Source organism: Cardiocondyla obscurior, linkage group LG22 (assembly GCF_019399895.1).
Source record: "Cardiocondyla obscurior isolate alpha-2009 linkage group LG22, Cobs3.1, whole genome shotgun sequence".
Classification (NCBI taxonomy): domain Eukaryota; kingdom Metazoa; phylum Arthropoda; class Insecta; order Hymenoptera; family Formicidae; genus Cardiocondyla; species Cardiocondyla obscurior.
The window spans coordinates 4,051,775-4,076,354 of NC_091885.1; the positions used below are offsets into that span (position 1 = coordinate 4,051,775).

Consider the following 24,580-nt stretch of genomic DNA (forward strand, 5'->3'; position numbering starts at 1 on the left):
GCGCGCAGTTGCTAGGCAACGGCAAACACCATCGTTGGCGTTACCGGCCGGCACCGTGAGTGCGAGGAAGAGAAGAAACGCTTTCGCACAGTGGCGCAGAAATTTGCAACAGAACGACTGTGGCTTTCGTGGAGCGCGTACGCGGCGGATCGTGAGCGTTAATATCGTGCGAAACCGAGCGGACCACTCACACGTACGATCGCGGACTCGCGCGCGCGCGCGCTTTCTCTCCCTCCTTTTTCTCTTTCTCTCTCTTTATCTCCCTTTTGCCTTCCTTCTCCTCCGTTCGTCGCTTCGCGGACGGTACGACGCACGCTCCCTTTTCTTGACGTATCCCCGCCGCGGCCGGTGGAGATCCTCAGTCTCGCGGTAAAGGACGTCGCGCGAGTTTCAGAGTACCAGTAAGAAGGCCGTCTGAGAGGTAGGAGACGCAGAAAGATGGCAGAGGACAAGAACGAGACCAGCCCGGGCGCGGAGGGCGAGAAGCCGCCGCAGGAGACGGCGGCGGCGTCGCCGCAGGCGAAGGACGAGCCGGCGAAGGATCGCAAGGAGGACGAGAAGAAGATCGAGGAGAATGGCGAGGGCGAGAAGCCGAAGGAAAACGGCGAGGAGAAGGCCACGCCGGAGCCGCCCAAGGACATGCGGGCGATCGTGCTCAACGGCTTCGGTGGCCTCAAGAGCGTCAAGGTCCTCAAGAAGCCGGAGCCAACCCTCGGCGAGGGAGAGCTTCTCATCCGCGTCAAGGCCTGGTGAGTCTTTTTACATTTCTTTCTTTCTCTCTTTCTCTCTCTCTCTCTCGTCCTTTCTTCCGCCCTTTTTTCTGCTCGCTCGCTCGCTCGCGCAACGATGCCCTGGTCCATGTTCCCTGCGCGTTCGCGCTGCACCGAGCCGTTAGAAGCCATATTTTCCCCGTTGCACCGCCGGCGCGTCTCGCATTTCGCAGGCCGACCGCCGCGAATGTTCGCCGGGGAGCGAGCCATTGTCTGCGCGCGTACCGCCGGTGTTTTCGACATTTTTCGAAGGGATCTACGTCGACCGGAGTAATCTACCTGTTCGATCGGTCGTTCTCTGTTTTTTCCCGGCGGGTCCGGGTTTCCACGCGTCGGCGTCACCGGCGTGCATGATCGACGGTGGACTTTTTTTCCCTCGTTTTTTTTTTTTTCTCCTTTCTTTTTCGTTTTCTTTTATTTTCTCGTCACGCGTTGTTTCGCGGAATTTCGTAGAATCGCGCACGGGCGCACGAGACCGGGAGAGGTCACGGCGAGACGACGAGCGGGCCACCCGCCATATGGACGGCCGACCTTCGTCGGCGATCTTTGTCGCGGGATTACGCGGGCAGGGTGCGGCACGGCGCGATGCACATTTCGCCGCACTTGGTCGCGAGGTTCGGGTGTCGCTTTCGGCATTTCGGGTATTTAAGAAGTCCCATTCTTTCCCGTCTACGTGCAGCGGCGTGCCTGATTTTTCCAGGCTGTTCCTAGCGAGGACCCTCTCTCTTCGCTTTCCCACGAAAACTCGGGGCGCGCGATATGCGGGTCGCCGGTTGAATAATTACGCTCCTAATCGCCTAAACGAGTAGAATAGAAAAAAAAAAAAAAGATAAAGAAAGAAAAACAAAAGGGAAAGAAAAAAAAGACTTGGAACGACGAAAGACTCGCCTCCACAGGATTTTTTTCCAGTCGATCGTTTATTTTCCTTCTTCCCCTTTCGGAGGGGCGGCGTTTCCGAAGGCCGTTTATTTTCCTTCTCATTTCGAAGGGCAGCGTAGGAGACGAGCGTCGTTCGACGGGCGTGTTGAACAGTCGAAAGATACGATTGATATTATAGGTGACACTTGATGCCCGCTATATCCGTTTAATGACGATACCAAACTCGGGACGAAAAAAAAAAAAGGGGGAGGGGAAGAAAAGAAAAAGAAACGCGCAATTGAATGACGATTTAACGCCTGCAGACGCATTCTTGCGTCGGAATTTATTGACGCGCCTCGCCGAGAGCTTCGTTTCACTGCCGATCGATGATTGACGCTCGATCATCGATGATCCATTGACCAGCTTCCGAATCGCGGGCGTTGTCCGCGCGATCTCGAGGTTCACGGTCTTCCGTCTGCTTCTGGGTTGTGGCTGTTTAATCAGTTTAATGCGTTAAGTCTGTATCGGACTGGAGATTGAGATTAAGATTAGATAGCTGTTCGACGACTCGTGCCCGACTTTTGGTAAAAATGAAAAGCACCCGGGGTATTCTCTTTCGATTAATTAAAACTCGAGTTTAATCCCTGTCTTAATTTCCAGCTCGGTGCGAGGCTCAAGCTGGGCTCTGTAATATACTGGGGAAATCGGTACTTTTCGGTCTCGATTACAATTTTGTGATATCTTTCCTTTTTTTTTTAATCGGAATACACAGCCGGATCAAGTATAAATTTTTTTATCAATGTAGGCGCGGCGAATTTAAAGACGAAAGGAAATTAAACTCGGTACCTTTAGACTCTGTTCTCTTCAAGTTCTAACGTGAATTTCTGATTGAATTTCTCATTAAATTTCTCATTGGATTTCTCATTAAATTTTTCATTACAAGTATCACAGAACTATGGTTCGGGTTCAGAAAAATGATTTTTTTTTTTTCCTCTCTCTCTCTCAGCGAGAGCTTTATCTCGCGCGGCCAGAGCCGGCCGCGACAATGATGGGGGCGCAAAGGGGGGGAGTCGACGGCGGGCATCGGATTCGCCAAAGGCTGCGCGCGCGGACCTTTTCACGCGTGAGTCACGTTTTATAAAAGCTATTGGGATTGATGAGAAAATAGCCCCCATAGAAAGACATCACGATGCGAATGCCGGGGCGAACAAATTTGTCTGCCCCGTCGTAGACGCGTTCGTTAAGTCGCGGAGCGCATCCCCGTCGTCGTCGAACGGCTAAACAAAGCGTCGTTTAGTTTGTCGTTTCGATAAAAACGCTGATAACCTAACCCGTATCTATCCTTTTCCTTTTTCGCGTGTCGCGTGAGCCGCGTCTTTCGAGGAGCACGAAGGCGCGAACGAAGGCGCGAGGCTTTTCGAGAGATAAAAATCTAGGGACGAAAATCATGTGCGAGCGATTTAGCGGCTTTTGTTAGCGGGATTTGATAATTTGCGCGAGCGGATTCTTACGTCGTTTACTTTTTTTTTTTTTTTTTTTAATTTGTTTTCGCGGGTCATTCTTCCGTTTCGGCCGAGCGGGGTCCGCACGGCGTGCGAGCGCGGACTCCATTTGGGCGTGCACGCGCGCCCTTTGGAGCGAAAGGGTTATTCGTCGCAGGAAATGTCGAATTTAAGATGTCGCGACTGAAAGTGCAAGCGATATTAGAGGCGCGCGTCGTCACGAGGATATTTATAGATTAACATTCTTTCTTTCTTTCTTTCTTTCTCCCTCTCTTTCTTTCTTTTTTTTTTACGACTACGTTTTAAAGACGATTATTATACTTATTTTTTACGAGAACCATTTTACGTTGCAAACGTTTTAAAAAATAATTAAAAAAAATTAATTGGCGACCTCGCGTTCGAAAAATTGACCGCGTGACTCGACTCAGAAGTTCGTCGTCTCCCAAATAATAATTAACGACTTAATCCGAAGACCAAGCTGGAAGGTTAAGATCCGAATGTTCCGAAAGGGGGATTGCGCGCCTCCCCTCTCGTCATTGAATTTTTATCGCTCGCGATAGCGGGTGGTTTCCCGTATTCCACGTATCTCGTTCCTCATTACTCGCGCTGGATCCGCTCGCCGAAGGAAATGGGCGATTACTCCTGAATAAAACAGTCCTTCCGCCCGCGTCGTAGACGCGAGAGACGGCATCGAGTCCAATGAACCACCTTGTTTCATGTATAATATATACCCCTCAGCGACGTAGGACAGCTGACTTTCTTCTGAGCACCCGAGTTTCGGACCACGGCTCCATATTCTCGTCCTCGTCATCCCGTTAATTTTTTTTTTAAACACGGAAACGTAATATATACCGTATACATATCCATATATATAAACATTAATCTCATTTCGAAACGGAGTCCGTCTTATATTCCGTAATCTCCATTTACATTCCGCAAGTACGCCGTGCACTTTCTCCCTTCGTGGCGACCCTCGTAAGAAATTGGAGGCGACGGGGGGGGGGAGGTAGAAAAAAAAGGCATGCGTGCGATGAAAGGCGAGTGCTGGAAACGCCTTAAAGCACGGGAAGAGAAAGAGAGCGAGACGGTGGAAAAGGAGGAGAGGAGAGAAGAGAGACGAATGCGCAAATCGCGGCGGCGTATCGCCGGCCCGCTGAATGGTATCCGTACAAAGTTTCCCATAACGCGATATTAAGACCTCATTAGCGTGATAAACTCGCCGGGACAGATACAATGGCGCCTTTCATCGACGTAGCGCTTCCACGAAAGCGCGCGGCCGCGCGAAGCTTTCGCCCCGCGTGAATTCCAAGCGCGCCGGGAATTTGCGTAAGCGACGCCCGTCTACGCGTTATTCGCGCGTGCTGGTCGCGACGGGCGTAAGTAAGGGCCGCAAGGGCCGCGGCGCGTCGTAGCATTTGGGCCGGGAAGCCCGAGAACGTGAGAAAACGCGACACCGACGCCCACGAGATAAAGGATACAAGTCACCGTCGACCTCGACCATAATTTTACGACATCTCTGATTACAAGTACGGTTGAATAAACTGATTGAAAATATAGAATTCTTAGCCGAACCCTAAAAAGTAAACTGTTACTTTTCTCTGATAGCAACCGAGAGCTCGAGTCATCTCGAAACGTAAGCAGCGTTGAAAATCCCGTACGAGGCAGATTTCGTGTCTTAAGTTTCACTGCTAGGTACTCGTGCCTTTGACCCACAGCTTCCGTTCTCCACGAAGACCAGGCCTCGATGCCTGGGACCAATTTCGTCTAGTTCCCCCGACATCTCTTCGAGCTCGCGCGACCGAAGCTTTTCTAGATTTCCGCCCTGTGTAGATCTCCGATTCTCGCGTTTCGATTCCGTTGAGATCATCCCTGACTCTCGGTCTTATCGCCGACTCGATCTCGGCAGCGCCACGATATTATGTCACTCGTGGAGTAATCGCGCAAGTGCCCGTTGCAGCTGCCCGACGTCAAGTTCAATCCCGAAGTGGACGCGCTTTTATGGGTATCAGCTATCCGCTCGACGATTGTCGCCAATAAGCCCGAGTCTACAATGTGCAGCAGGCTTCGAGGAAGGGTCGCTCGAGCCGCGAGGAATTACTTAGCCGTGTACGCTCATTCGTTCGATTGTTCTTCTCAAATCTCGACGCAGCTGATCAGCTTCTCGCCGGTCAATTTTCTTGACGCTTATTAGAATCGTCTATTATGACTCTTCGAGCTTCAGCCTCGCGTCTCAAAATCGTTGTCCCGAGCATTTCTGCGTCTCCGATCACTCCGTCTCTTTTCCGAAACGCTTCTCGGCTTTTCCCCGGAGGGGGGGATTTAAACCGTGGATAAATCAATGCGTGATTCGCAGCTTTTGAGACACGAGCGATTACGTCGATTTTCTGTGCGCACGCATTTACGTTGACATCCGCGTGCGTGTCGGGGCTGGCGGGGGGTGGAAGGGCGGAAGGGTGGCAGCGAGGCAGGCAGAGGGTGCAGGAAATACGGGTGTGGTTCGATCAATACGGACATCCCATAGATCTATCGGTGCGTACCGCACGCTCGGCTGAATCACGGAAATTATTGCCCGAGTCATCATCGAGCGCGGAAAGTATTACGCCCGAAAACTTTTGAGAGAGATCCAGCCGCGCGCTATCGCTTTTATCTCCGCGCGCGGCGCGAGTAATCGGCTTCTGTTTTCGACTTCTTTGCGCGCGTCGTACGCTGAGCCGATATCATATGCGAGTGGCATCGTAAAAAAATATAATAAAAAAATCAGCAGACTGTTTTTTAAAGGAATTTTTGTGGAAATAAGAAATAAGAAGTTTTTTAATTTAATTTTATATTATTTTATTTTATATTCTACGTCACTAGTTTTTACATTGTTTTATGTATTTTTTTTTATTTTATTAATTTGGAGGATATTGCAATAGCAGATATAATTGAAGGTTTACCGAATTACCGCTTTTTTTTTTCTTCCCCGCACGTACCGCATTGTAAAAAATACAACACCCGTATAACAGATATAAAATTACACGGTGAAGAATTTAGTAAATTCACACAAGTAATAATCGTGCTAATTTCATCATTAATTGCCTGGATGTAAAAAAAAAAAAAAAATCTTGTAACCACGTATTAAAAAAAAAAAAAAGAAAACTTAGCTTTAACTGTTGCTCAGTTGTCGTCGCTTTTCCGCGATGATTTTTATTACTCTGTCGAGTTTTAATAACTATTATTTTTCCGCGTGTAATAATACCTCCCTCTGAATGTAACGTAAGTACTTCACGGACACGCCGTGTATACGGAAGCTTCTCTTCCCGTGTATTATTTACTCGACCGCCGGCAAAGAAATGCGGGCGATTTACGTGCGACCTGTTTTTTTCTTTCAACAGTCCTCGCGAATTTTTTACCACGTCGCTAGATGCATCATACGCGTCTCGTAATCGCGCTCTCTCGCGTGGCGCGTGCGATTTCGCGTGATAAGCGGACAACAAAGGGGCGCGTATCACCCAGAGAACCTCGCTTCTCCGCGACTGATTCATTCGAGCGAGTCTACAAAGTGTGCAGACGCGGTCGGAATTTTTCGCATGATTCACGCGGGTATATCGCTGGCGCGGCAAGAACGGCCGGAGTCGATCGGCTAATCGGCCGCGTCTCGGGTTATCGTCATTGCTGGCCAAGTATTTTCTGTTCCTCGCCGGTCAATAAGCGTGATCAACAGCGGGCGAGTCATCCTCCGGCGCCTTCGCGAATCGCCCGCGTAGATTTGCCGTATTCGCCGGGAACGGGCAACCGTTCTCCTCTCTTGCCGCACAAAGGCGGCTATTTTCGCCCACCGACGTCGAATCTGAAACTGGAGAACTGAAAAAGACCGGAGGGAAGCCTATATCGCGCGGAGCCGGGGCTCATTAAAATCATAACGCCGTGCCCATCGGGCCGCGAGAGCTCACACGTGACTTGAGAGATGCCGGGCGATCGACGGTACCGGGTCGGCGGGAATTATTCACACCGGAGAGATAACGTTGCGCAAGGCGGTACGCGATCGCGGAGGGAAACGACACTTATGTCAACGTATTCATCGCACGCCGCTCTCCCCGTGACTCACGAAAGACGATTATGACGCGGTACGCTTTCGCGTCCGCAGCTGCCGTCACCTCGGATCTGTTTTTCGCGCCCGGAGAGCATTCCGCTAATCCGATACGCGCGTTATGATCGCCGGCGACGTTTTATCGGCCCGCAGATATGTCGAAGTGGCTTGTTTCTCATCCCCGAGCTCTCTCTATCTCTCTTTCTCTTTCTCTTTCTTACCGCGCGATGCCGGTGATCCGAGGATCCGAGACGCATGTTGCTGGATGAGATTAGACGTTCGCGTAGCGGATCGCACTTTATCCTCGCATGCGTAACTAATCCGCGCCCCAGCCTCCGTCGGCTCCGGCGAGTTCTCTCACCGTTACATCCGCCCGATCGCGATCCGCTTCGCGCGCACATTAATCGAGCCGATCGACCGATCATCGGAAAAGTGCAGCGTCCTCTCCGTCTCTCTTTCTCTCTCTCTCTCTCTCTATCTGTCTTTCTTTTTTTTTTTTCGTTTTTTTTTTCTTATTTTTTTTTTCTTTTTTTTATTCTTCATCGGAACGCCGTAAAAAGGCAACAAAGAGGAACTTCCATATCGTATCTTCGCGTAGGTCTCTTCCCCCATTGAAAACAGCGATAACTTCGGGGTCATCTGTCGCGCGTGTTGCACTGTAATTGGTACCGCGCGTTTTTCTCCTCGCGGCACGTTTCTGTATCTTTCCGCTTCTCCGAGCCGACTCCGAGCCCTCGCGGTCGCTTTCCGAGAGAAACAGCCGTCGCAATTGTCGCTCAAGTGCCGGCGACGAAATTCCTCGGCTCGACTCCGTTCTCCTACTCTCTCTCTCTATCCGTCTTTCTTTCCGTTGCCTCCGATCGTTCGATGATGCAACGATAAGTAATTTGCTGAGCGTGGCCCGTATCGTCGCATTAACTCGCTCGGTATCTCGATCGCTGACTTCATCCGCGCGCCGATTTTACTTGCAATCGGCCCGCTAAGGCAAGATCGCCGATTTCTCTTATCCACCGTGTCAGCCCTGATCCCTCCCCCCGCGCGCCTCTTTCCCCACGTGGAAGATTTGGGTTAATGAAATCAGCGCGCCCCGGCTTATCTCGAATAAGGTACTCGGGCCGCGGGAGAGATATCGACGCCGTCCCGGCGACTTCGCCGAGTAAATCGCGAACCGGCCGTAATATCCCGTCCGCTATTTATAACTCGACCCTTTCCGCTCCCTTCGCAATTCGCGTCAATTCGTTCTCCGCGAAACGCGCTTCGCTCGGGTTTCCCCCTTTTTTTTTCCTCGTTTTTTTTTATTTTTTTTTTCAAGGTGAGAAAACGAGATACGGACTTGGGAACTTGGTCTTTCCTCGCGATAAGGCGTCATCGGCCGTGTCGATATCGGCCTAATGACCGCGCAAATTGTTTGTACGACGCGTTCACAACGCGTCGTCCACGTTCGTCGTACTTTTCCGACGCGAAAACGCGGCCCGGGCGCACTTTCACTCGGCCGGATGTCAGCTGCGATCGGCGAGTCACGCGAGATTCGTGCGTCTGATTTCGCCGCGCGATTACGTCGGCTCGGGTAGGCGCCTCGGTGTCTTCCACGGCGATCGATCGGCGGCACGTCCGCGGAAAAACGCACATCAGGGGGCGACGGCCTGGCTTCACGTTCGCGAAGATGGTCCCCAATCTTTTAAATTTCAAGAGAAAAAAAAAAAGAAGAATAAAATTAGAACTTTGACAGCCTCCGCAAAAGTTCTGTCCTTTAAAGAGCTCGAGATACCATCTGAAAGGGGAGGCCAACTTTACGCAGTTTCTCATTTTCGAGGGCTTTTCTACTCAAAACACCGAAACGCGCTTCCGATCGGGGGCGTTTTCTCTTTAACGCTTCACGTCCCTCGACCGCCGGCGTCTGGAAATAATTAGGCGCTCGACCGTTCATTCCGGGATGAAAATCTCTTTGACAGGAGATCGGGATTCTCGCCGGCTCGAATATATATATATATATATTTCTCTTCCTTCTCGCGCGAATCGCCAGGGACACCCTGTATAGCGTGCGTGTCTCCGTGTCGGATCTCTGCGGTCTTTGTATGACCCAGGGGTGCGTTGCATGTCGCCGGTCCGGTCCGGACCCGTTCAATTGCCTTCTTGCCAAGAATGGAGAAAATTATTCCCTTCAATTCGACGCAATTTAGAGGAATTAAGCGATTGCGAGCCGCGAGGAGCGGCCTCATCTTCGGCACCGCCGTCCCCTCGCCCTTTTCAGAATCCTGAAATAACAGCGGGTCGGTCAAATCATGGTTACCCATTCTGGTTCCCACGGCGAAACCGTCAGGTAAAAATCGTCGGGGCGGGCGAAGAAAGAGGGGAGGCGCGTTACTTAAACAACGTCTTCAGAACACGGTCTCGTTGCGTAATTAGTTCAGCTTATCCGCGTACACGTTCGACATAAAACTCGATGATGTTTGATCAGCTTCCCGCGTGTTAATCGAGCAACAGAATGTCGCGAGATTAAATTAGTGGAATTTTAATTTCATTAGCTGCCCGCGCGTTATTAGCTTTATCGCGTAACCGATCGCTTTTTCCTTGATTATCGCTCCATTATTCGCTAATTACGCCCGCGGTGAGGACGTTATTAGCCGGATACTGCGAGGGGGTTAATAAGGGCCGCGCAGAAATTTTGTCCGGCCGGAACGGACCGTTTTTCTGCCGGCGCGCCGGAAGGGACCGGAAGCGGCCCTAAGTACGACAAATTGCGAAAGTGACGGGGTGGATGGGCCTCGGCACGCAAACGGCAGGAACTTTCGAAAGCTCAAAATTTCAACCGTACGAAAATTTCACCGTCCCTTGCGTCTTAGAAATAGCATCTCAAGTCCTCGGCTGCGTCAAGAGAAAAGTGTAAAAAAAAAAAAAAAGTTTTACGCGAAACAGCTTCTTGCTTTCGTATTCTCTGTTCTCCGATCAAATTAATTCGGGTCGGACCTTGCGAGGCGAACGGAAAGCGTCTCGCGTTCCTTCTCGCAATCGGCTCTAAATCACGCGCGTTATCCGCAGTTAACTGCGACGACAACGCGAGCTGAATTTCATTACGCGGGCACGTCGGGGCCTTCGCCGCCGCGGTTGTTTTATCTTTGTAGGACGGAATTTGTTTTCGTCCGCAGTTGCGTCCGCGCTTTATTGCGTTTAACTGTCGCATTTGCGCTCAACGAGTTTGTATTAGCGGCTGATAGAACGATGGGTGGTCGCGGTAAATGGTTAAAAGCTCGCGTCCTCGCCGTCGAGCTTGTTATACGCGCCGCGAAATGCCGACGCTTCCAGCATGGAATTTCTGCGTGAAAGCGCCCCTGCGAGAACGTCGATAGTACGCGTAACATGTCACGTATTTTTCTTCTACTTTTTTTTTTTTTTTTACACGTAGATTTATGTTCAATTTTATTGCACTTTTTTTTCTCTTTTTTTTAATCGCGCAAACAAGTTTCTGGCCGCCTGGAAATAGAATTTGCAGCAGTATAAGTTATAATATATAAATTAAACCATCCCTTAAATTAATTAAGCGCAACATTTGCTAATTATTCATCAATCTCGGTTAATTTTCTACACTCAAAATATTATTCGTTGCACAAGATCTTTTTTTTTTTTTCTTTTTTTTCTTTCGAAGTCATACGTTAAACCGCGCGAGAACCAGGAACAATGTTCCGCGTTTTTTTGTGCCGTGGTCAGGACGCTCCGCGACTCTTGGCTACTTTTTTTACAGTCGTTTAAAGTCTCTAATCTTAGAAGCAATAGACCTGAACCGCCACGCCCTACGCGCGGGGAAATTTAATCCTGACGCTTCCGCGCGCGAACGCTCAGGGGATTTAACAGGCTCGAGGAACTTAATCTAATACTTCGAATTGGCGGAGGGACGCCTCTGCCTGTCAATAAGCCGCGGAATGGAATCATTGTTTCGCCGTTCGTTTCTCTTCAATTCGCTCTTCGGCGTGCAACATAGAACGCCGGGAGGGGAAAGGGGACAGAGAGAGAGAGAGAAAGGAAAACGCGAAAATAACCGCGTATGTTTCCCACGTGTTTCCCCTTCGTCCCACCCACGCTTTTTCTCTCCCCCGGTCTTTTGCCGTCCGTCAAGCTGCCGGACGCGTGAATAATAAATGCGTGCCGTTCGATCCGCGCGATTTATTACGAGTTATTATCCCTCGAACGCGAAGCTCCTCGCTCGCGATACGCGCGAGTTTGCGAGCCGCGTCCCGTCGCTTTCGAACCCATCGCGGCGAAACGATTTCGATCGCGCGCGCTTCGTCAACGAAAGTCCGCTCCTTTCCCCCTTGTTTTCCTTCCCCTCGCTTCCTTCCATCCGCTCTGTGAAACTCGTGGAACCGGTGGACAATGCGCGGCCGGTGCATGCGGATGCAGTCATCGTCACGTGAATCGTGACGGAGCTCCATTTACTTGGGCGGCGTGCCGTTTCACGGCCGCAAAACTTGCGTTATCGGCGAAATGCGTACGATAGCAGTAGGAAGGCCGCGAAACGCGTCTATTGAACTAACTGCCTGCGGAATGAAAGAAGAATACCAGGTTCCTTCTGGACCGAGCCGTAGTTTTGCGAAATGTCAAGCGACAAAGCGTGATCGAATCAATTTAACTGACAAAGACGTAATTAATATATATATATATTATATATAATTATACCTTATGCTGCTACAAATTCCACGAACGACAATCGACATTCAGATATAAAGATTAACGAGAAATTTTATTCCTATTTTATCCGCGTGATGCATCGAGAAGCTCCGCAAGCTCGAGCCGAAATTACGTCACTCGCCGCGAATAATTCACTCCCTTCATCTGTCGGAAATATCGTCGTCCTTCCTCTCGCTTTTGGTTTTTACTTTTCCGTTTGTTTCCTCCTTTTTCTTACTTCTTAACGCAGCGCGGCGGCACGTGCGGAAAAGCGCGAATCCCAGCGAGATGTAAAAACTAAGTAACGCGCGATAAACGGCCGCGTGGGCACTTCTGATACGTTCGCCAACCTTGGACGAGATTTCATCGGGCACACGCGGTGATTCATCGCGCTGTGCTTCAGGAAATTACGCGCGGTATCGTGCGCGAAATTGATAACAATTCACGACGTATCTCGCGAAAGGCGCCCCGTGCGATCGAGGTCCACGGAAAGCGAAAACAATCGCGTTTCTCGAGCCGGCAAAAGAACCCTTTTCCTCCTGATCTCCATTGCCGCACCGAGAGAAAAAGGAACTTAATTCTGGACTCGACTATAACTTCGCGATACTCCCAACAATAAATATCAATCAAACAACTAATTGTACTTGTAATTGATTTAATAAAAAAAAAAAAAAAAAAATTAAAGATATAAAACCACGGCCGAGTCGAAAAGATCGAAATATATCTCTCCCGGGTATTTTTTTCTCGTTGTGTGTTAGATCGCGCGATGGCATGTCGACACGCGAATTGCCCCGATAATTTCGACGGCCGGGCATTTACCGTCGAAGTGCCGTCGAACTTTTCGCCGACGATGGTAAATATTTCCCGATGCCGATGAGCCACGTCGCCCGCCACGGACCCGTCGCGCTTGGCATTGCGTGCGACGCCAGGTCTAGGCGTCGCGGCGCCTTCGGCTCACCCTTCGCCTCGGACCCTTGCTAACCGGCGAAGGTAGCCCCCGCACGTAGAACGCTTTACTTATACCGGGAATCCGCCGCGCCGGCAGAAAAATATAGCCGCTTTCGGTCCCCGAGCGTGTTTTTATCCTACTTGCAACGATAAATATTAATAAGCTCAATTATATTTCTAATTAAAAGTATCAAAATAGTCGCGGTGGAAGTCCAGAAGCAACTATGTCTCTCTCCCGGAGCACGAGTCGCAGCAGTTGCGGATCATCGAGGAATTACGAGATTAAATTATTACGTTGTTATTTAATCCATCTGCGACAGCCATTGTATGCCGTGGCGTTTGAACTTTAATTCCGAGTACACCGAGTGACACCGTAGTAATTCTTGGTATAAATTATCTCTCGGAACAGATAGTCGAGGTAATCTCAGATTTGACGTCACATTCATCAAACCGTTGTGAGCCTGCGTCGTGTATTTATTAGAAAAATTGTTTCGAATTGTTATCGTTTTGTCTTATCGAGCTTCTCGGTAACAAGATCGTCTTTCCTTCTTTGAACTAATATGGTACGGGCCGCGACATTTCTAATTCCCTTTTCTTCTTTCTCTCTTACAGCGGCCTGAACTTCCAGGACCTGATGGCCAGGCAGGGCGCGATCGACTCGCCACCCAAGACTCCGTTTATCATGGGCTCGGAGTGCGCGGGTGACATCGAGCAGGTCGGCGAGGGCGTCGAGAACTTCAAAGTGAGTACCGGGTACCCGGAACTTTTAATGAATCTGCTTACAAGCGCGCAAACTTCAATTGTAAACAAGCCCGCCTCCGACTCCAAGTTTCCACCGTGTATTTGGAAATTTTATTACCGGCTGAAAATAAAACGCGCGACTTCAAGCCGCGGAGGGCCAGAGTATCGCGCACCTTCTCCGCGGCTTTTCTCAAGATTAACGGCCGCTCGTCGTCGTAAACGGCGAAACAGTTCCCGACGGCAAATGTCGAAAGCGCACGCGAGCGGAAGCGCGGATCTGCTACGCGCCGGAAACTTTGCCCGCCGGCGGAAGTGCGCGTAACTGAGTCGCAAGGCGCTGCCTTTCTCCTTCACAATAGCGAGGCGAAGTCGGCTCCTCTCGACACGACGAGGGATTAGAAGTTCGATTTGTAACGCCGGCGAGGCTCTAATTCGATTCTGGCTTTAATCGCGCGCGCGAAAACGTCGGTTCCGTAACGTACAGAGTCTAGCTATGATTTTTAGATCCCCGTCGTTGACTTTCGCCATTGACGTCACGAGCCCGGTAGGCGTTAAATTATTTTCGGGCCTCTTGAAGACGCCTTCCTTCAATCTGATCGCCGTAAATAATATAAAACATCCCGCGCGCTTTCCCTCGTCTTTATTATTAAACGCCTTTACGTCAGGGGAAGAAAAATGAACCGCACGAGTATCCCGCGCGATAAAGCGCGTCGGGAGGGCCCGTATTTAACGTCTCGGACACCGCCGGCGCCGCGCTCCCGTTATTATGCCTAACGTTATTCGCGAAAGAATCGCGGCGGCTCGAAGGCCCGTGGAATCTCTTCGCGGCGGGTCTTTTTTAACCGGCTGGCGCCGGTCGTTCGGGAGAGGAACACAGTTGAGATAATAGTCCTGGCCCGCGACCAGAATTTTATGATTTATATCATATTTCCAACGATAAGGAGCGTGGATCGACTCGGTCGTATTTATCGTTGGAAATATCGTGAAATTAATTTGCGATTAAATCGAGAAAGTGACGTTACTTTTCTCTTAACGCGCGCGTGGGAACTTTTGTGCTCGGGGTGGTCTATTTTCGCGACTCCTCGAAGTCTCCGAGATCAGGAGCGAGCCCAAGCTCAGATATCCGGCCACGTGTAGAGTCGGTCTCGCCTGAAAGGGGAAATAGAGGTGAGGGAGCGAGTGCTCCTCTCGAGCACATGGGTCGGAAGTAATGCTCCTGCTTCGTCCTGCCTATCAAGATGGTTTACAGCGGGAGGCCTAATTCGATAAGAAGGGCTCCCGCCGTTCCCGAGAAGGGCGCTAGGTGTAAAATCGTCGAGCCCCATCCGGCAAATACGCTACCAAAGTTTGCCGTGTAATCCGGAAGCTGGGTGTCGCGCGTCTCGCGAGGAAAGGAGTTCTAGCGGGAGCGCGATCGAATTATTTTAATTTAATACGAAAAACGTTCAAAGCACCCTGGGAGAAAATGTAACAGTCATTTCCGGACTCAGTCACAATTTTATACTATTTTTTATTTCAACTCTATAATAATCGATAATAAATAATTAAATAAAATCAAATTATGATTACGTCCAGAAGATGTGCTCTTCTCTCGGTTCACGTCTGAAGATCAAAAGAGGTTCTACGGATCGAATCATCAAAATGTTCCTATTTCACGAATCGATCTTTGTAATGGTCCGGGAACGTCGGTCTCTCCCGATCTTCAGGATGCATCTCGCGTGTTCGACTACATCTTGGTCTTGTTTCTTTTCGCAGGTGGGCGATAGGGTGGTCGCCCTTCCCGATCACAAGGCCTGGGCGGAGCTGGTCGCCGTGCCGGCAACGTCCGTTTTCGCGCTGCCGTCCGGGATGAGCTACCTCGACGCCGCCGCCATCACCATGAACTACACCGTGGCTTACATCCTGCTTTTCGAGCTGGCCCATCTTACGCCCGGCAAGAGCCTGCTACTTCACAGCGCCGGCGGCGGGGTGGTAAGTCTCCAGAGGAGTCTCCTCGATCTTTTTGTATTTACACTCTTTTTCCCGAGGGAGCGCCGGGGCACTCCGTTCCCCCTTTTCCTCTCGCCTTTATCTTCTCGACGGATATGAGGAGAAAGGAATGACGAGTTGGACTTTTTAATTGCACCCTCTCACTCGCGTATTCTTCGTCGAGGAATCAATGTTCACGGGTGCATTATGATCGTTGTGTTAGTTTATATTGTGTATAATTCGAAATAGTTTTTCTTTTTTCTCCTTTTTTTTCTTTTTATTTTTTTTAATTAATTTTTTGTTAAAATTATAACAAATAAATTAAATTTTTTTTTTTTTTAATTGCCTCTCGTCCTTTTCTCGTTTACAAACGCATATTAACACTAAAGGTGGCGATTTATCCGCAGTGTCCCTTTCACAAAGCAAACTCATTATTATAAATGATTCCGCTCGTCTCGATCCATCGGCAGATAATTTTATAATTACACGGCGGGATCGGGCTCATTTTAACAGCGCGCGACATGTAAAATCGACTACCTCGCCGGGATTGAATCAGCCCAATGATATTACCTGCCTACGCGTTTGTGAAATAATATTTCATTGTGCGCGCGTGATTGTATTAAGTTCCATGGTACAGCGCTCGGCACGATAATGACTTTGAATTTTCCAGCGGTTATTGTCAAAGCGACAAGATACAAGAGAAATAAAAAAAGAAAAAAAGGAGCACCGCCTCCGACGTGCGAGAATGCTTGGCGGAAAAGCGGTGAAGAGCGAAGGGTGCTCTTGCGAGCTTTCGACAGCTTTATCGCGGCATAAGCAAGACGATGCCTCGCGCAAATATGCTCCGCTCGTAAACGCAAACAGCCGGTGTGCATACACGTTTCTCGGAGCGGCGCGAATCCGATAAATAGCGGCGTTACGACCGCAGCATCCAAAATGATCCAAATGGCCGGGAAGCGGCCGTCATTAACTTTGCTGCTAACACATCGCCGGAATCCTTTTACGAGAAGCGAGCGACGGGCGCGAGTAATCGAGCGTGTTCTTCCGCAAGCTTACCAAGTTGCCTTTCGTAAGACAGCGTAGACGCGACGAGCGAACGTGAACGTGAACGTGTCATAAAGGGGTTGTCGAGCGAGATGCTTGGGCGTTCGTGATATATTAATATATTAATTACACGCCGATTTTTCCATCGCCGAGAGTATCGAAATAAGTTTTCATCCCCCGTGGATCTTCGCGAAATAAAATTCTTCACCGGCTTCGTGTCCTACTCGCCCGCGGTGATCGATTTTTGTCCGAGCTGTTCATGGATTCGCGAACGCTGAAAAAGAAAAGAATTCCGCGACGGTCGGTTCGCCAGCGCCGACGAGGAGAATCGAGAGGGTTTAAGTACCGAGAGGTATTTCCGGGTTCCTCGGCCACGCGGGGTAGGTTCTTCCTCTCTCTCTCTCTCTCTCTCTTCTTCTGGTTCTCTCGCTGTCTCGGCGACGAAAGGAGAAAAAAAGAGAGAGAAAGGGCGGAAGGAAGAAGATAAGACGGAGATGGTGAAGCCGTCGGGATCAATACGACTCAACAGGTTACACCCGAAGCCAGTTCGACCCCCGCCGCTTCCCGGCGGTTGAGACGGAAGGCGAAATCTGCCGGGGGATGCCGGTGCACGGATCGCACGGGGTGTGAGGGTTGCCAGGCAACCTTTCGCTCTCTCATCGACCACCGTCATGGACCGCACCCGTCTGAGACCATACCACCGCCCTGCCGTCGCCGGCACGTTACCACCACGTGGCGCGGTCTTAGGCTACCCTCCACACCAGCGTGCCTTGCCACGTGTGCTCCCTGCTGACTTGTGCCGAGAGAAAAGTAAAATCATTCTTGGAGCCGGGCACAATTTTATCAAATGTATTTGCACAGTTGAGTCAATCATTTACTCTCGGAAGTATCACAAAATTATAACTGGCTCCAAAAATGACTGTATTTTTTATCTTAGTCTAATCGGCCGCTTTTCCCGAGCTTTAAAATTTTACGTTTTACCGTTTGGTGAGCCGCGACCCTAACGCTCTTCCTTCTTTCGTCCCTACGTCCCCCCTCCCCCGCGGTTAGGGATGACTGCAGAGAGAGATGGGTTTAAACACAGCCGATTTCCCGCAGCAACACCGATACTTCCCAGGGTTTATATATTTAAAGAGAGATTTTTAACTGAAATTTTACAACACTTTCTGTCTGCATTCTTATGTATCCGTGCCAAGTTAAATAATTAGCTCCGGGTGCTGATAACGACTTATATATCTTTTGTACGTAATTCGAAGAGCTTCGCAAGCTGCTCGCGCAACGTTATATAACGTTAGAATATTATTATACATCTCGTGAAACGGAACGAGCGTACGATGGGCTTCTCCCTTCCAGCAGTCGGAGAAGAAATCAATTAAACGGCGATCAGTCGCGTTTCTGAAATCGATCCGGCTGTTTGCCCGTGCTATAAATAGCCACCGAGTGGCGATCATCAGCCGTTCCCGTGGAACGCATGGTAAACCCGGCCCCGTTGTACATCTTGTGTACACTCCCCATGTCGGGCGCGTCTGCTTCGAAGGGATAAGCCCTTTCGAATACCGGGGACGGCACTCAGACGTTGTTCACGGAAGAAAGACGGACGGGCGGAAGAGATATGACACGATCCCGTCTGAGGGAGCAGCGCGAGAGGGGAAAGGTCCTCCGACGTGATCGGGAAACCGGGGTATTTTTCACGAGCCTCTCGCGGAGCTTTATCGCCGCGCGTGACCAGCTTTTCTCGCGGTTAAACGCGCAAAGGATCGCCTTCCGCTCCCGCTTTCCTTGGCGCTCATTGTCGTTTGCAAGCGTGAATTATTGTCACCCCTGCGGTTCCTCCTTCGTAGCCCTTCCTCGAGATGACTTTATCCGCTCAGTAATCGCTTGAGTCGATTAATTTATTACTTTAATGTGTAAATTAAAAAAAAGAAATTTTTATTTTCCTTTATTCTATTTTTTTTTTTTTTTTTTCTATTTGTTTTATATATTGCATAGTGATTTCTGGATTAACAAGTATAGGGATGGGAAAAAGACAGCGGAATAAGTCGAAGAACCAAAATCTGTCTCTTATGATTATTTGAGGATTCTAAATGGAGCTTTCTGTTCTCTGGTTTTAATATTTCTCTCTCTTTCTCTCTTTCTTTCTTTCTTTCTGTTTTTTTCTTTTCTTTTTTTTTATTTAAGTCGGTCTTAGAATCGGCTGCTGAGTTCCCTGGTATCGAATTCTCGGCGAGAAGAGAGACGGAAAGCAGCGAGCGCAATTCCTGGAAATAATGTATGCCGCTTCTGTTGAAAATCTCGAGCAGCGGCCACGCTCTTTTTTTTTTTTTTTTTCTCTGTTAATCCCATCTCATCCTTTCTCAAGACGCGGCGTTACGAGCAGAGCAAGCGGGGGCCTCGACGCCGCCCGTCCGATTCAGCGCGCAACTGGATTTTCTCGGCAAAAAGTAGCGCGCTGCAAAAAGGAGAGACTTGGGAGAGAAGGTGGCGATGTATAACGTTCTCGCATACTCTTAGCGAAGACCCGTCAAAAAAAAAAAAAAAAAAATGGAAGAAGCTTCCACCGATCTCCTTGATCCTCTTTCCGATGATAAATTGACTTCCGCCACTAATGGAAAATATAATTTTCTGCATTTTAGGGCCAAGCGGTGGTGCAGCTCGCGAAAACCGTAAAAGACGTGACCATCTTCGGCGTGTGCAGCAAATCTAAGCACGAGGCTCTTAAAAACGCGGGGACCATCGATCATCTTCTGGAACGCGGCGCGGACTACAGCAACGAAGTGAGAAAGTGCGTGAGAGAAAACGACGTCAGCAATTAACTTTTATTCTTCAATGTTAATTACTTTAATTCATTATTAAATATTAGTTTTAATTAACAGCGTGTAAGGTATGGAGAACGTTTTACATGTTTCTCATGCGACTTTTCCCTTGTTTAGAATTTCACCGGAAGGCGTGGACATCGTCCTGGATTGCTTATGCGGCGAGGAGTGTAATAAGGGTTACGCCCTATTGAAGCCGATGGGCAAGTACATCCTTTACGGGTCCAGCAATGTCGTCACCGGCGAAACCAAGAGCTTCTTTTCCGCAGCGCGATCAGTACGTAGCTCAATAAATTAATTTACTTCTCGATCGCCGTCTTCAGGATTTATTCGTGCAAAAGTACAGCTCAACGAAATGTCATTTACGTATTTAAAAAAAAAAAAAAAAAAAAAAGAAATGCCTTACTGTAAGATTTTATAAGTATTTGTGTTCTTCTTTAAGTTATCTTTTCCAAGGATTTTCTCCCGGTATACTTCTCGCCTTATAATTATGACATTTTAATTTCATTATCTGTTGCTTAGTGGTGGCAAGTCGACAAGGTGTCGCCCATAAAGCTGTTCGATGAAAACAAGACGTTGTCCGGGCTGAATCTGCGCCACTTGATGTATCAGCACGGCAGCCACGCGTTCGTCCGACGAGCGGTGAACCAAGTATACAAGCTCTGGAGCGAGGGCAAGATCAAGCCACTGGTGGACTCGACATGGGCGCTGGAAGATGTGCCCGAGGCAATGCAAAAAATGCACGATCGCAAGAACATCGGCAAGATTGTGCTGGATCCGAGCCTGGAGCCGAAGCCGAAACCAGCCACGCCGGCTAAGGGCAAAGCGAAAGACAAGAAGGCCGCGAACCAGGAGGAGAAAAAGACGTCTAGCGTAGAGTCGGAAGAGGGGGAGAAGAAGAAAGAGCCAGAGTTGACAAACGGTACCTCAGAAGACAAATCTGATAGTGGTAAGAAAGCAAAGTCTGATAAATTTCTTATCAAACTATTTATTAAAGCGTGAATACAGAAATATCGTATTACCTCGTGAAGCTTTTTTTTCCTTTAAAAATCAAATATCTAATGTTAATTTGTATCTTTTATTTTAGATTCGAAAGAGAAGGAATCTAGCTGAATTAGCGATAGTAACTAATCATATAAGAACAAAAAATTACGCCCATAAAACATCAAGAATTCCCGGGAAAATACTATTGCTAAGAGATCCATCGCCGTTATTCGAGAGATCGACAAACTGATTTGAGTAATCCATGAATGGTATTGCGTAGAATTTATACATGCAAATGATCTAGAACGGGTGAGCCATAATTCATATCGTACTATCTATATAATATTAACGAGAGAATGTAATATATCTTTTTCGTTATCCGGGCAAACTTCAGGCTTCGGTTTAACAAGCGATCGATTGCTTGCATCGTAAGCTACATATTTTTTTTCCGCATTAACAAATTCCACTATTTGTCATATTATCTGCATGTATCGGTTCTACTCGCGTTTACACCGAGATTAAGAGATCGAAAGGGAGTAAATCAACCAGAATATTGCATAAGAATGAGAGAATCAACCAAATAGAAATAACAATCTTGATGCGGTCCACAGTAGTTTACAGAATATAAGAACGTTATGTTTATTTTTTCACACCGACCAAATGGTTAATTTTGCGAGGAGTTAAGTAAACGACTGTTGGATACCCTGGAGTTATTAAATCGCCCTTTTTTTTTCTTTTTTTTATATATATATTATTGTTATCGTCATTATTTGGGAAATGGTAGATACCTTTCCGTACTTATTAAATAATCGCGAAGGCAACATAATAATAGAAATGCACTTTAATAAGCAGTTTAATAATTGTATGCTGTCCAACAGCCGCCTACTCGGCTCTATCTATTGTATCGAATATTATCGCTGCTATTATGATATATACTAACAATCTCTTACATTAATATAATATTACCTCTATTTGTAATTTAATGGGATAAAATAACATATTGCGCTAGAGTTTCCGTGGAAGAGTGCTGAAACGCGGGGCTACATTACTTTCGTATGTAAATTTTATGTATTAAAGATGTTTTTACGCCACCTTATTATTCATCGTGATGCTTTTGTCACGGTGAAATATCCTTTTAAATTTTAACGACATAGTCATGAAAGTCAAGAGTAATATTTAGCATTACACATTGCGGGGCATTTCGCTGAAATTTAGACACTTTTTTCATACACCTTCGCATTTTGTAATCGTCACGTAACATTAATTATAGATTTCCAGATTTTCCTACGTAAAACCTGAAAAGTAAAAAAAAAAAAAAAAGAAAAAAAGGGGGAGGAATTAAAGTGTCTAAATATAACTGCCTGACAAAGCTTATCGCGGCCGATATTTTTCTATTTGTCGGAGTTTTACATCCTTTTTAAATTACCGATATGTACTGATCTTTGCAACGATACATCAACGAAACGCTTTCAAGATATTTTGACTAAGTTTTTGAGATCCGACGAAATGCAAAATTATTTGACATACATTCGTTGATGTTTATCACACGCCAAAAAGTCTGGATAGCTATCACATGTAATATCTAATTTGAATGTAAGAACCAACCGATCTACCGTACGAGCTAATTATGCGAAAATGTAATTAGACTGAGTAATCGTAGCTTGAAATTGTAAAACCCTAGCCGAGTGACGTTCGGAAAGAAGACCGCTCCGAGAGAGTTGTCTTGGCGTATTATCATTTCCGACGAAAGAGTTAATTACTTTTGCGGAAGGGAGACTTTCGAATCAGTTTTGACGAGAGTATTTTGACAATGTATTTTAAAGATTCCGAGTAACTTTTTATCGTTTAAATGAAATTTTATAAACATTTTAACGACGTTGCACCAACGTGTGTACATGAAGAGTAATTTAACGAATTAGCGTCGTAGAGTATATCGCTTTTTCTTTCTTTTCTTATAAAGATGGTAACTGTCTGACGTATGTAAGGGCCTCAATTTTTTATTGCCGCGTGAATGCAAGCTGTGTCGCTTGGACACCGTACGGCATAATTGCAGTCCGATAAGTTACATTGAGATCCGCATTTGCGGATTTCTTCTCGACTATCGAACCGTTCGAGCTACTACTTTCCGACCGGCCGTGATATATTGCGCGATATATTCGGCTGATTCTGCGTGTGCGAAGGGACACATTACTAGCGGCGATCTGTTGAGCGAGGTATCGTATTAGTATAAATGAGAGATTGATTAGAGATCCTCGCGAGTCTCGAGGAGACGGAGGGAAGAGAACGGGATAAGAGAGGCCGTGTCCTCGGAACGCGGCTGAATAAGCCGACTGACGCGGAATGAAGTGTGCATATCTCCGGAACGTTGGAACAATTTTGATGTAGCCGATTTCGTTAGAATTTGATACTAGCTCTGTATACCGATATCTATATTATACAAATCACTATGCGGAAGGGAAAAGTCGGATGAGATGAGAGATGCGCGTCGACGGTGTAACGTCGCGAATTAACTGCTGCGTCGAATCTCTCGGCCCAAGGATGCACTATCCTCGCTCGTCGAGATAAAGAAAAAAAAAAGAAAAAAAAAGGAAAAACGTATCATTCTGAAAAAGAAAAAAAAAATAACTGCGAAAAATATAGTAAATGTGGCTGCATATTTTGAGACAACTTTTAAACACCGAACGGTAACACACGATCCCACACAAGGCGGACAAGAAAGAAAGAGAGAGAGTACACGAATAACACGCTCACACATGGGAGTGAACACACGGAACACCACACACCATACTGTATATTTTATTGTAAGGCTTTAAATGTTTCATCAAATAACTCTATTATATTATAGTATATCTATATATTTGTATCGGTCGTTTCCTCCCGATTACTTTTCGTTCACTTGGGTCCGAGTGTCGGGCATGAGAATCCGAGGGAATCCCGATTCTGTGCGAGATAATGTTGCGCGGGATGCGAGAGCTTCGGAATGGAAGCGCGAATCGAAAAGAAAGGGAATGCCATTACAGAATGACTAGTGTAATATTAATCAAACAACCAAATCTTATACATACGACTGCCGTGAGAAATTGCGTTTCCAGAGAACTGCGGTCCCTTGCGGGGACGACCTCGTGAATGCGTTTGTAGCCCATAGGTTTCTGAGTAACCAGCTCTTGCGTTCTCGATCGTCGGATACTTAACGATAACGAGAAAAAAGCGCGATACAACTCGGACGTAAGGCCGAGAGCGTAGTAGCGAGCTCGTTACGACGACTTGTATTAATCACGAGTGCAACATTTAACCGCCGCACTCTGGAAATATTTTTCCAAAGCGAGAGTCCGAAGATGGAAAAAAAAAAGAAAAAAATATCGTGCGCTATCCTTCCTTCGACGTCGCAGCGCTGTTTTGTATATCTGCCACATGTTTTAACCGTAATTCCAACGGGACATCCTAATTATAAGATACGTGAGAGCCCACGTGGACCTTGCGAGAATGTTTCTACCAATTTCTATTTTGTAAAGCCAGGCGTTTAGCGCGTTCGCACTTTTGCGACTCGGGTCGTCCGACTGAATCAATTTTATATATCGCATTTTAATCGAGTTTTTAACCCGCGAGACAATCCGCATATCGTCGCTCCCGAAACCCCCATGCGCTTCAGTAATTTTTTGATAAATTTAAACGCCACCGGAATGAATCCTCCGAACTGTATTGCGTCTACATTGCAAACTCATCGCCGAGAATCGCAAATGGATAAGGAGATACGCAACGAGGATCAATTTTCCAGGCTTCGAAGAGGATTTCTGTCGTTATGGAAATAGCATCAGTCTCATCTCATGGTCACCACTTCGTCTGGCACGGGAAAATTGGAGGAGAAGTTGCAGGATGTTGCGCGTCTTGATTGAAGGAAATTGCACCGTTGGAGAGCAAGACCTAGTTTCGCGAAAACGTGATACATTATGATTGTGTAAAATTGTAAAATTTGCCGAGGGGCCCGGGCGAAAGCAACGCGCATTTTCCGGCTGTGAGACTTGGGTCGCGGACCGGCTACGCCGAAGACACTCGCGAATAAAAGAAAGGAATATTACCCTCGCCCGTTCCCCGTTCAAGCTTGATATATAGATTGTATTTTTGGCTTATTATTGTAAGACTGACTATGTTGCTATATTAAAGATTGCTTCAAAAAAAAAAATATTTTTTCTTTCGGCGAGATCTCTGCTTTCCGTTAATTTG

At 47.6% G+C, this 24,580-nt stretch overlaps 1 protein-coding gene across 1 annotated transcript; it reads left to right on the plus strand.

Annotated features, from left to right (window-relative positions):
* The first annotated feature begins 140 nt into the window (after window positions 1-140).
* LOC139111064 (synaptic vesicle membrane protein VAT-1 homolog-like) lies at window positions 141-24,539 on the plus strand. The gene is made up of 7 exons (XM_070671116.1): window positions 141-749; window positions 13,422-13,551; window positions 15,306-15,521; window positions 19,196-19,344; window positions 19,493-19,652; window positions 19,898-20,324; window positions 20,463-24,539. Exons 1-7 carry the CDS (start codon window positions 439-441, stop codon window positions 20,486-20,488), a joined length of 1,419 nt encoding a protein of 472 aa, XP_070527217.1. The 5' UTR covers window positions 141-438; the 3' UTR covers window positions 20,489-24,539.
* Window positions 24,540-24,580: the final 41 nt, after the last annotated feature.

Coding starts and splice junctions, on each gene's coding strand:
- LOC139111064 (XM_070671116.1), top strand. CDS start 439: ATGGCAGAGGACAAGAACGAGACCAGCCCGGGCGCGGAGGGCGAGAAG. Junction 19,345..19,492: donor TACAGCAACGAAGTGAGAAA/GTGCGTGAGAGA, acceptor TCCCTTGTTTAG/AATTTCACCGGAAGGCGTGG. Junction 20,325..20,462: donor AGAAGACAAATCTGATAGTG/GTAAGAAAGCAA, acceptor CTTTTATTTTAG/ATTCGAAAGAGAAGGAATCT.